At 31.5% G+C, this 13520-nt stretch overlaps 1 protein-coding gene across 2 annotated transcripts in view; it reads right to left on the reverse strand.

Annotated features, from left to right (window-relative positions):
- Window positions 1–11478, reverse strand: part of LOC122272351 (formin-2) — a 95324-nt gene extending 83846 nt beyond the window's left edge. For both annotated transcript variants that reach the window (XM_071182901.1, XM_071182900.1), the window contains exons 1-6: window positions 11335–11478; window positions 10167–10251; window positions 8086–8232; window positions 2934–3053; window positions 2673–2792; window positions 2413–2532 (exon numbers count right to left, since the gene is read on the reverse strand). In XM_071182901.1, coding sequence (XP_071039002.1) covers window positions 2413–2532; window positions 2673–2792; window positions 2934–3053; window positions 8086–8232; window positions 10167–10250 — 591 coding nt within the window. In that variant the 5' untranslated portion in view covers window position 10251; window positions 11335–11478. The remainder of the gene's footprint in view (window positions 1–2412; window positions 2533–2672; window positions 2793–2933; window positions 3054–8085; window positions 8233–10166; window positions 10252–11334) is intronic.
- Window positions 11479–13520: the final 2042 nt, after the last annotated feature.

A 13520-nucleotide genomic window follows, 5' to 3' on the forward strand; every position in this document is an offset into this window, starting at 1 on the left:
AACACAAATGAAGTTATAATGGTAAATCGACTGCTGAATTTATGTTAAAAAATATCAAACTTTCGATTAAAATCGTCTGCGGTCGCCTAGCAACACTTACTGTTGCCAAGGCCAGAAATATAAATAGCAACCCTCGTATTTGCGTAAAATCTCAATTAGCAGTTTATAAAATGAATTTGCTCATTTCATTTTTAATATTTGTTTGTTGCTTATTTTCTGAATTTTTTGGCATATTGAAACAATTAGAAGTAGCACGAACAATTATTTTTGCCAAAAGTGACATTAACCATCTTTGATTTAGATAATATAATTACAATTACAAATTTATTGATAGTTAGGCTTCGTTTTATATAATATATGCTTTTAGATTTAAATACAAATAAGTATCCTTTTATCATAGCGTTATCGAAAATTTGCCTTATTTCCTGTACCCCATATAGGATTCATATAATACATGCTAGTTTTATCGGATTTTATGTATGCTTTGAATTATCGTCAAAATTTTTCACTGGTTGTCACAGTTTCAAATTTCATCTAAATTTTGAAAAATAATGCTTTTGTGTTGCAGTTAAAATTGCAATACATATTTTGACCATTTATATAAATATACTTAAGAATACAATCTTCATTTGAGCTTGTGATCCAATCATATAAATATGCTAAACAGTCACATAAAAAAGGATCATAAAGAAACTGCTTACTTACATTTTTCTCGGCTTTGGATGCATTTTCCGTATGAACAAAATATTTCGTAAAACTTTTCTTAAATAATGACTTTGTAGGTACTTTTATAGGTTTTTTCATTTTTTCAGGGTTAACTGATAAATTAATCTGAAAGATATATTGTATTTATACAAAATGTAACAAAACTAATTAAATGCAAGAAGTGATGTAACTAAAAAAACATATCTATCACAGTACAATGTGGGGTTTTATAAAAGCAAAGAGTGATCTTGAGAAGAAACGTATTTTTTTTACATTACCTAATATCTTTTTTTCGTTATAATTCGTTGCAATACGCAACACTATTAGAATGCAAAAAAAGGCTAGAATGCGTTTACGTACGAGCTATAAAAGGTATCTAATGCAGAAGAAGCTACCTTTTTACAAGAAGCGATTTTCAAACAGGGAGCAACTCAGTTGAGAAACTTTAGGAAGAAAGCGAAAAATTTTGCGACATATGAATATTTCCCACCCCCTTTTTTCACATGTCTATAATTTTTCTTTGTTTTATTCTTCATTTTGAACTTATATATATATAGATTGGCTGNAATTCAATATATAGAAAAATCGGTATTTTATTACTTCAATGCAGACTGTTAGTTATCATAATTATCTCATACTCATAATTAATAAATTTTCTAAGTAATAAATTGGATAATTAATTATTAATTCTTAATTAATTATTAATAATTTTTTAATAAACTAATTGATAATTTATTAATTGATTTGCAATTACATACTCCAATTAATTTCGAAACTTTTTTGAAGAAAAAAAAAATTAAAAAAGATGTAAATTTTTTTTTAAAATTAACCTAACAGGTTTTTCTGAAAAACTACAGATATATAAAATTTTCGAAATCAATTTTGACAATAAATATGCATTTTATAGTACGTGAAAGTACCACAAAATTAATTGGAGTATGAGATAATTACAATAACCAATAGTCTGCATTAAAATAATAAAATACCGATTTTTCTATAAATTGAATTATTTTTTTATCGCTCATAGGACCTTCTATGGGCCGAAACGAATATTGCCCCCTAAAATTATTCCTCATAAGGCATACATCCCACTAGTTTATTTCAAAATTGGCGAGTCACACTTCCTAGTTTCCCTTGTCAGTTGAGAACTTTAGGAAAAAAGCGAAAAATTTTCTGACGTCACCGTGACATTTATGTAAAGTGTATATTACAGCGTGTGGTCCAATCATTTGTGGCAATGCAACAAAGGTTTTTTGCCCCTCATTATTCGTCTTTATGCGAAACCGATGCATTTTCTCCTTTCTTTTCCAATCCTTCTTCATCATATGGTGAAAATTGCTTTGTGCATTTATATGATATATATATAAAGTAGGGAGCCGATTCACTGGATTATCCATTTAACCGGATTATTCAAGGACCATGTATTTTTCCCCACTTTCTCCAAAAAAATATTCATCGTGAAAGTGCATTGTTATTTTCAGAATATCTGAAAGAATTCGAAAAATGTCTTCGCTTGTCCCTCACTGGCCCAGAAAAGAACCTTGCATTTTTTCAGATCACTTGTGGTCATATGTGGGGGGCAAGTAGTTTGTAATAAAGGAGCATTCTTCTAATAAAATTTTAAAAATTGAACTTTTAAACACGAGTAAACTTTTGAAAATGAAAATACGTATAGTTGTTTTAAATGAAACAACTAATTTCAATTACTTTTTGTTTCTCCCTAGCAGCGATACGTGGGGGAGACAGTTCCTTAACTTGCGGGCATGATGTTTGGAACCCATCAAGATTTTCCAAAAAGTTTTGTGCTTCATTTTTAGGACTGAGTACCTGAAAATAGAAGAGAAATTCCTTAGTGATGTAGGTATAAAATTTGTTTTCAGAACGCTGTTTTCTAAAGAATTATTTTCATTTAAAAGGAAAATAATTGCCTTAAATGATATAACTATTTTTTTTTTAATTTTAATTACTTTTTGTTTCTCCCTAGCAGCGATACGTGGGGGAGACAGTTCCTTAACTTGCGGGCATGATGTTTGGAATCTGTCAAGATTTTCCAAAAAGTTTTGTGCTTCATATTTAGGACTGAGTACCTGAAAATAGAAGAGAAATTCCTAAGTGATGAAGGTGTAAAATTTGCTCGTAGAAAAATGTTTTCTAACAAATTATTTTCATTGAAAAGGAAAATAGTTGCCTTAAATGATATAACTATTTTTTTTTTAAATTTCAATTACTTTTTGTTTCTCCCTAGCAGCGATACGTGGGGGAGACAGTTCCTTAACTTGCGGGCATGATGTTTGGAATCCGTCAAGATTTTCCAAAAAGTTTTGTGCTTCACTTTTAGGACTAAGTATCTGAAAATAGAAATGGAATTTTTAAGTGATGTATACCTCCAAATAGAATAATAGCTTTTAGAAAACTGTGTTCTAAATAAGATTTATTTTTTATTTAAATTAATTCATTTTGAACTTTAATCTATTTCTTATCAGGATAATTAATAAAAACATACATCGTTAAGGTCATACGAGAGTGTGATGGAACTAATGCAAAGATACCATCAAAAAATCTCTGCAAAATCTATTAAAAAAATTTCATGAGTTTATCAGAACTTAAATTGAATAAGCAAACAACTTTTAAATAATCACTACTAAATGCAGAGGTATTTTATTTAGTAGCGATTCTGGACTTATTCTGATAACGGTTAAAATTATGTTATGTGATTAAATTAATAGCAAGTAATAACTATTCAGCATTTGCAAAGTCAGTTAAAGTCATGACAACATCTTAGCATTGTATGATCGAAATAAGCATTGTATAATCCAAACGATATGTTATCAACGATATTCTATCTATCGAATTTTATCATTATAACGAATAATTTCATAATTTTAACGAAGATTCATAATTCATAGTCCTACAAAAAAAAGTTTTTTTTTTTAATATTAAATTTTGATGTAAAAATAAATAGAAAGGAAGGGCATCTTAGACCGCATGTACAATGCAGAAAAAAATGGAGTCACTCTGAATGACTTCTAATCTAATGATCGGATTTGCACGTATTAAGATTCAGTCTGAATGGTTTACGAGGATGATTTCAAATATGCTAAAATAATATGCAAAAGACAGTTTAAGTTAGAAAATCAGTCACAATAACGAACTTTCTATGCATGCATTTTCTTTTATCATTAGATTAGGATTTCTTGCCCTAAACCCATAAAAATATATGTATATTACCCTGAAAATATACATATTTCCCAAATTCTCAGGAGCTCTTAGACAGATTTCGTTTAAATTTTGTATTTTTCCATATAAAATTACATTCGTTTTAATGATGTAAACATTTGTAAACTTCGCAGTTAAAAGTTTTTCTACTATTAATAAATAAAATAAAATATAATAAATAAATATCAAAAATTATTTTTTGCAAGGAATTGTCTTCGGATAAACGAATTTTATAATTGCAGGCAAATATTTTTCTAATCGCTTAAAAAGTTCTCGAAAAACGCAGAAAGTAAAATTGACGTTAAGGGGTCCAAATTCTCGACCGTTCTCCTGATCGAACTCTTAGGACCATACTTCGCAGTTTGCTGCTCCCTTATATTTTAGGAATCGAGAATCATAATCCTTTTAAAATAGGCATGTTCATTCAGAAAAAATACTACATTTTTGTGTCTGCTTTCATATTTTAAAATTTCGTCTGCCTTAACTAATTAGAATAATTGATGTCACCTCCCTGATTCATTAAGATTTAGTCCAAGTGTGCGAAAATGTGTGAATTAGATCAAAAGTTATTTAAGGTTATTCGATTTCTTTCTTTTTTTTTTTTGCACTGTACACGTTACTGATCTAAGATATATGCAAGAGGGCCCAGTTAGCACAAATATATTTCTTTGTACATGTAAATAATACTATTAAAAATTGCATGTTAAAATTCTTATTAAAAGTACGTATGTTCCTATTAAAGCAATACATTTTTTAAATATTCCTACAAAATATAATTTGAAATTAAGCTTACTATTAATTAGATTTATCTTAACTCATTCAGATTTAGTTAAACTAATAATTGTATTTAATCTCCAAATTCAATCCACTTAAAAGAAAACTAAAAATAAGTTTTAACACTGTGAGTTACAATACATGGTAGTCTAGGGCAGTGTTCCCCAACCTTTTTATCACCGCGGACCTGTCAACGTTTGATAATTTTACCGCGGCCCGCTTGGGGGGGGGGACGTTTATTGTTTATATTTTAGATTATTTTGATTTATTAATTTTAATTTAATTTTATTTAAAAATGCCTTCAAAATAAAATACAGTTACACCAAAAAATAAATATAAAGTGATTTAACATTTTAACTTACTAGAACGTTAAACCCTGAATTTGTTTCTTTGCAATGAGACGGTTCCATCTGGGGGTAATCGTTTTAGAACGTTAAAAAATTTATGTCACTACCTTCAGGAGCCCCTTTTTTTAAATAAATAAAATTTTAATGGAACACAGATATTTTTAATTTTTGGTTTTAACCTAGGAATTTTAATTCAGTTTCAATGAAATGGGCGGCCCGGTACCATTTGATTCACGGACCGGTACCGGTCCGCGAACCTGGGGTTGGGGAACACTGGTCTAGGGTACAACACTGAGTTGATGTTTTTCTGAAATTCATAACGAAATTCATTCACAAAGCAATTAACTAGACTAACATATATAATGCAATTCCCATTTCAAGTTTTTTTTAAATATTTCTTCCTAGATAAAAAAACACCAAAACAGAAAATTGGTGTAAAACACGATATTCTCTCTGTTGTGAGTAAAAATGCATGGACGAACATATGTCTCTCTTTATCAAAAAAAATCAAAAGGGACAATGCTCAGTGGTATAAATGTTGTTGTTGTTGTTGACGTATGCCTGTTTAGGCAGAGGGGGTGCGATTGTTCTTATTTTCCAGTGGCGCCATCTATGGCTAAGAATTTGACTTCTGCCACACCATACGTCGCACCCGTTTATATGACGGACCCATTCATTCATCCACAGATCGTAATTTTGATCTGAATCAGAGAACGATCGATCTCCAATTCAGCACTCCCAGAGGTATTGATTTGTTATGGGAGCATGGAGGACTTTTGCGACTCGACAGATTTAACGTGCATCAGTCACTTTACTACACAGGGAGTCTTCGGCGGCGGGTTCGAACCAACGAACTCTCGGACATGAGCCCAGCGCCCTACCGACCGGGCTATCCCGGTCCAGTGTTATAAATATAAAAAAAATAATGAAAAAAACTCGCCAGAAATCTGAGCGTTTTGCTATATTATGTAATTCTTAAGATTTTGGAGGTTCATTCATTATGATGCTCAAAATTTACTGCGGTTTACAATTACTACAATTTATCGGAAAGAACCGCGATGGCTCGGATTAGAGCACTTGCCGTTCAATCCAGTTTCGAATCTCAACATTGGCTGGTTGAAACAAATTCTGCTCCCAGCTCGCATTGACCACAGTACGTGAAGTATCCTCAGTTGTAGATAAATCATAGGCTAGATACCCCTTTCCATCGGGCTCACTGTAGAAAGTTTTTGAGCTTTTCATTTTCATGCAATGCAAATGCGAGTTAGTTCAACTAAGAAGTCTCCCACGAAGGGTAGTTTGTTCCAATGCTGGATCCGAAAATTCCCTTGTCTTCTCAAAATCACAAAGCAACGAAGTTCAAACGTATGGACTGCAGATTCATAGTCGGAATCTTACAATCAACAGTTATAATATAAAATATAATTTGTCAGTAAAAAAATGGTTATATTGATGATATCTTGCAAGCTATTATAAGAACACTGTTATAAATGAGTATCTATTTTCAAGATTCACGATTTGCTAATATAATGTCAATTTATAAAAATTTCAATGCGAATATCAGAGTTTTCATGTTTTCATTGAAAGTTAATTTTAAATAAAGTAAGTTCAAAATTCTTAAATTTAGACTGGGAGAAGAATTGGGATTGAAAATTATCGGGATGAGTGGGGAAATGACTGGAAACTCCGATTGTGTGGAAATTAGTTCTGTTTTCTGCGGACAAACTCTGCTTTACGTTTAACTCACATTACTATTTAAGAGGATTGACCTACAATATTGACGTGACGTTGACCAAATAAAAAATAATTCAAAGTATAGAAAAATCGGTATTTTATTACTTCAATGCAGGCTATTAGTTATTGTAATTGTCTCATACTCCAATTAATTTTGTGGTACTTTCACGTACTATATAATGCATATTTATTGTCAAAATTGATTTCGAAAATTTTATATATCTGTAGTTTTTCAGAAAAACCTGTTAGGTTAATTTTAAAAAACAATTGACTTCAATTTTTTTTTTAAAAAACTTTCCAAATTAATTGGAGTATGTAATTGCAAATCAATTAATTAATTAATAATTAATTCAAAATTGATTAATAATTAATTAACAATTAATTTATAATTAGTTAATTTTCTGAATAATTTACTAATTAGCAAATTAATTAATTATCAAATTAATCGGATTATCAGACAATTACAATAACTAATAGTCTGCATTGAAGTAATAAAAAACTGATTTTTCTATACATTGAATTATTTTTTATCTCTCACAGGACCTTCTATGGACCGAAACGAATATTAATTAATTTATTAATTAGCAAATTAATTAATTATCCAATTAATTACAAATTAATTGGAGTATGAGACAATTACAATAACTAATAGTCTGCATTNTTATCTTCCAAACACTCGGGAAAACAAAATCTAACAACTTGATCCCATGAAATGATCGTTAATATCGTCAATAATGAAAATGAACCTAGCGAAGATGATGAAAACAGTGACGATGAAAATCAACATATAAAAATCTCTCACACAGATGAACTTAAAGCTGTCGAAAATGCTACTGAATACAGAACAACAAAAAGAGGCGACACCAGCCTTCCTGTTATCCCTAAAAAATAGCGAAACATTGCTGCAGAAAAGCACCAAAGTTATGTAAAACAAAAAACGATTAAGGACCTTTTTTTAAGTAAAAACTCTTTAATTCTCGCAAAGTATACTTTTTAAGTTTTTTCAAGTAAGCTTTTTAATAATAATAGGAATTATATGTGGTATACTCGTATAAATTTTATATTTCTTAAGTATTACATTTATACCAACTCTTTTTTTATACTCTTCGTTTTAACCGAGTTTTTCAGTTATCCGAGTTAGTCGTAGTCCACATTAACTCGGATAATCGGGACTCTACTGTATTTGCAAATATTGATATTATATTTTATTCCGCAACAACTGTTAACGATATCAAAGCTATTTTTCTATTCCACAAAGATATCATTTAGCGATAGCGCGTTTATAGCCAATGATATTTTTTAAAATTACCTTTCGCTGAAGAATGGAAGATGGTGGTGAAAAATGATGAAATAGCTTGACTTGCTTGTATTCTGGGATTCCTGATTTCCAAGGAATAGCGAGTGCGCTGGATTCTTTCAGGGGAACGATGGTTCTGAATCTAGATGGTTCAGCATCCTGAAAGACAGATAAATAAACTGGTTTTTGATCTTCTAAACTCATCTCTCCCTAATTTACAAAAAATCCTTCTAAAAACAATCATTAGAGAGTAAAACAGAAATAACTGAATTGAATGGAGGAGACGCAGCAAATGGTGCGAGCTTTAAATCCTTAAAAGGACGCTATAACACGGGAGAAAATTTTAATGGCAAATTCTCTTTCACCTTCCATAAGTAATTTCAAATTAAAAGTTTAAAAAAAATGAGTGCAGGTAAACCTAAACTAAATCATGAAGTTTCTAATGATGGATTTTTTTCCTTCAAAACATCAAAATGCTAACAAATTATTACAAAATTACTTTCGTAATCTTGAGAAAACCTGATATGATTTGTTTGAGAATTGATATTCTGAGAAAAAAATTTCTGCTTTAGAAACTTCATGGTTTACCTGAAATTGCTTTTTCTCGGTGAAACAGAATTTGCCATCACGTCCTCTTAAAACCATTCATTAAACAGTTGAGTTTCTTGAAAAAATTTAAAAAGTCCAATCTTAATCTTAGAAGAAATGGAGATATTCCGTCTTTTTTTCTAACAAACTATTTAGAGTTTAACGTTTGAAATTTCTTTAATTGTAATGCAAAATATTTTCTAAAGCTGTGGCTATTGAATTTTTCCCCGAAAGGAAAATTCAAATTAAATAAACATTTTAAAATAGAAAGTATAATTGGTGCATTTTGGGTAGAACCATATCCAATAAGAGTGTTAACAGTCATTTATTGAATATTATCACTAAGTTTTTAATATTTTCTATTGTAGTTCGTTTTTCTAACAGAAAAATGTAAAGAATTATTATTGAATAAAAAAAATCATGAAGTCACAAGGAAACTGTTCCAAAAGCCGGCAGTCAAACCATTGTTTACATTTCAAAAGATGAAGAGATTTGAAGGGAAATTCGTACCATATGTGGTTTAATGGCATAAAATTCTAAAAACGGACAAGTTGTGCCTAACCATCGGTTTCATATAAACCAAAAAAATGCAATAATAATAAAATAAAAAGTTTAAGAACTCCGTTTTTAAAAGGATCTCTAGAAAAAAAATAGTTTCATTTTTATCAGACCTAAAATAAAAACAACATAGGATAGTAACAAAAAAAATTATAAAAGACGCACTTCGTTTTAGACCTGACAAAATATTATTTCTACTTTTTAGTCAAATTGAAAAATATATAGTTTTTAAAATTCTTGTGTATTTTCATTCTCGAGTTTGTTACTTTATGTCGGAAAAATTTCGAAATTTCGATTGGCAATAAAATAAAGACATGTTTTACCTCTCTTGTAAGTAACTAAAAGTGCAAATCATAAACACCACCACCTCTTAGGTGCTTTCGTGATATTTGAATGAGTATAATTTATATATTTAATGCAGAATAAAAAACCACAACTGCAAACTTCGCAAAATCAAAACTACTTTACATCAAACATTACAAACACCATCAGAATTACATACATCTAGAACTACATTATGAATCAAGAACTACATAATGAATCAAGAACTACATAATGAATCAAGAACTACATAATGAATCAAATACATAATGAATCAAGAAATACATAATGAATCAAGAAATACATCCCTCATCCATCACAAGACAATGCAAGACAGAAAGCTTAATTTATTTCTTCTCCTAATATAGTTTATAAATGCATTTCAAGCATTGACCTAGATTTCTGGTAGCTTTTTTACATTATTCACCACAAAAATTGTACATTTAATAGTCTTCCTGTTGTTCCATCTTTTTCAAATATTTTGAAACCATGAAGGTTTTTTTAAATTTATTAACATCTTAAATTTAGTTTTTCTTTAATCGCATTGGTTTAAAAATTTTATTTTGCATTTTCAAACACTTTTAATCAATCATATTATTTTAACTTAATATCAAAATTTCACTTACTATTTGATTTTGAATGAAAATCGTTGAAACGTTGATGTCTTCTATTTCCTCTCGCCAGTATGGGAAATCCCAATACTGCGCCATACTGAAAACAAATTGTACTGATGAAGTTAAATACTATTCTTAAATTAATCAAGTTTTATTTGTTTCATTTATTTGCAATTTGGATGATCTAGATATGTATGAAAAAAATTATAGTATGTAATATTTTTTTGTTCCCAATACTTATAATTATTCATTACTTGAAAACTTGTTCCATTACTTAATGTTGAAATTTTAAATGCATTTGATGACTAAGCAAGCTTTTCATCTTTTTCAAACATCTAACGTAAATATTTCCGTCAATTTTTTTAAAAGAAATTCTAAAAGTTTTTATCCATAGCCCAATTTAGATCTTCACTTGATAAATCTTTGATTTATTAATTATGTGTTTTGTTACACTCGGAAAAAAATGTTTTCATGAAACTTCAATATTTCATTTAGAATACCTTAAAATTGCCTCAGTTTATTTAAAGTTGCAAGCAAACTTAAGTTTTGGATCATTTAAAAAATTATCAGTACTAGTATCAGATAAGAATCCTTGGCTGTCGTCCGTGTTTATGACTATTAGTTCAGATCATGATCCAAATTAGTAACTAAAACTACTTGAAATGCTGTACCTTAATGTAAACTTTTTCGATCACAGTTAGAAACATTAACAATTATAATCAGGAAACTGACATCTAATATAAAAAGTTTTTCATATTTCCGAGCTCTGAAAATAGTATATACTGTGACAGGCAGATAATGGCTATACTTGAATATCCAATTCAAATTTGATAGAATCGACTGAAAGTTGACGTGTTTAACTCTCACTTTCCTACGTTTCTAGACGTATATTAATTTAGGAAATATGACTTTGTCAACAGAGACGTTAAACTTTTATTTATGATTTTTTTTAAAAAAAAGTGGTAAAAGAACTTTAATAATAATAAAAATTTAAAAACATAACAAAAATGAAAAAAAAATCTTGATAAATTTTTAAATCGAGCTATATAATCTTAAGATTAAATTTTAATGAAATTTGTTCATTAATTTGAATTTATCGTTATTAAAGTTGACTCGCTAATTATATAATAAATAAACTATACAAAATTATGTAAATAACAAAATCCACAAAATCACTTACTTTATTATTTTCTTTCCATAATAATACAGTGACGAATTATTTCATTGAATATTGATGTTATGTTGATGATCTAGTTCTGTATAGCCAAACAGTTAAAGTTACGCAGGTGAGGAAAATGTTTGTAAATAATTGGTTTTTTTTCCAATGCCCACCCGATTGGCACTCATCATTCAGATATCAGTACGGGGGCAGATTTGTTGGCCACTCTTTCAGGTGTACCATATAAGTTGGGCTAACGTTTCCCACAGTAATGACAGATAGCAAAAAGAATGAAAGAACATCCAAGGCTTGTGCGGGATTTGAACCCAGTACCTTTCTGATGTGAGATCGGCTCCCTAACCACCACATCCGGTCGGGTAGTAAATAATTGTTATTTAAGAAAATCTTGGTGTTGTTGTTGTTGTTCATTTACGTCGCACTAGAGCTGCACATTGGGCTGTTAGCGACGGTCTGGGAAACATCCCTGAGGATGATCCGAAGACAAGCCATCACAATTTTGATCCTCTGCAGAGGGGATGGCACCCCCGCTTCGGTAGCCCGAAGACCTGCACGCGAAGTCGAGCACTTTACGATGGAACAGTTTAACGAGGACCATTACCGCACACCCTCGGTCCCTACGCACACTGTTCCAAGTGGTCACCAACCCGCACACTGACACAAGTCAGTGATGCTTCACTTCGGTGATCTGCTGAGAACCGTGTCTTAACGATCAGTCCACTGCGGGACAAGAAAATCTTGAATAGAGCCATCATCTTTCTAAAAGAAATATAAAACTTCATTGTTCCTACAACATTTTACAATTTTTTTTCTTACTTCTTAAATAATTTTAAATGTAAATAAAACAAGTTATCTACAATCGAAACAATTGAAATTCCTTTGGGGAAGCATGCTTCGCAGATGGTATTAGTTAGACAAAATTTCGTGCTAAGTCAGGATATCAACAAGTCGAGGGTCAGAGTACAGATAATGCAGCTGTGTTCTTTATCGTATTTCAAGTGATTTCATATAGTGGTACATATACACATGCAGATTTGTGAGCTTGATTACATAAGTGCTGCTTATAAGCTTTAGTCAAGTAGAAAAACATATAGGATAATTTAGAGAAGGATAACACGAAGATACATCAACGCTTACGGCGCTTACGCATCTCCACCACCACCTCCATGATACAGAGTGCTTGGTAAGTGATTCCGATTGACCAGAAAAGCTCCCATTCCAAATGAGGAAAAAACATAGTGTATATGTTACATTTGCAGGTCCCACAGTACTCTGATTGTAAGACACGGTTCCAAGTAGAACACCGAAATTAAACATCACACTATGCTACTTTCAGTGAGCGGGGTGAGTGATCAATTTGATTGTTTATTGTTTATTAAACTCACATACATTTGCAGGCTTGTTTGCGCAATTTAGGCTTATAAACCTTTGTCAAGTAGGAGGACAGATAACGCAATACAGAAAAGGATAGCATGAAGATAAATCCAGGGTAACAGCGGGATTCGAACCCGCTACCTTCTCGCTTTGTACAGTGTTTGGTGGGCTATACCGCTCGCCCAGGGAGGCCTCGTGACCAATTTGATCAGGCTACAAAGGGGCCGAAGGTGTGCGGTATCGGTCCTCGTTAAACTGTTCCACCGTAAAGTGCTCGATTTCACGCGCAGGTCGTCGGGCTACCAACGAGGGGGTGCCATCTCCTACGCAGATAATCAAAACTGTGATGGCATGCCTTCGGATTATCCTCAGGGATGCTTTCTACAAAGTCGTCTATAGCCCATTGTGCGAGCCGCGATGGCTCAGGGGATAGAGCGTTCGCCTTCGAGTGAGGTGAACCAGGGCTCGATCCCAGCGATGGCTGTTCGTTCGACCACAGCGCTGACGTGAAATATTCTCAGTGGTAGACGGATCATGGGTTAGAATCCCGTTGCCTTCAGGCTAACCGTGGGAGGGCCTCGTGGTCTTCCTCTCCATGTAACACAAATGCGGGCTAGTTCCATAAAAAAGTCCTCCACGAAGGCAAATTTTTCTCAATATTTGATCGAGGAGTACCCTTGTCTTCTGGATTGGTTTAAAAATTACAACGCTACGGCGTTGAACATTAGTAATCGTAAGCCAGGAAAATTGGGTCAGCTGTTCAACGACGGTTATAAAATAAAATAAAATAAAATAAAATATCCCATTGTGCAGCG

The sequence above is a fragment of the Parasteatoda tepidariorum genome, chromosome 7 (genome assembly GCF_043381705.1).
Source record: "Parasteatoda tepidariorum isolate YZ-2023 chromosome 7, CAS_Ptep_4.0, whole genome shotgun sequence".
Classification (NCBI taxonomy): Eukaryota; Metazoa; Arthropoda; class Arachnida; order Araneae; family Theridiidae; genus Parasteatoda; species Parasteatoda tepidariorum.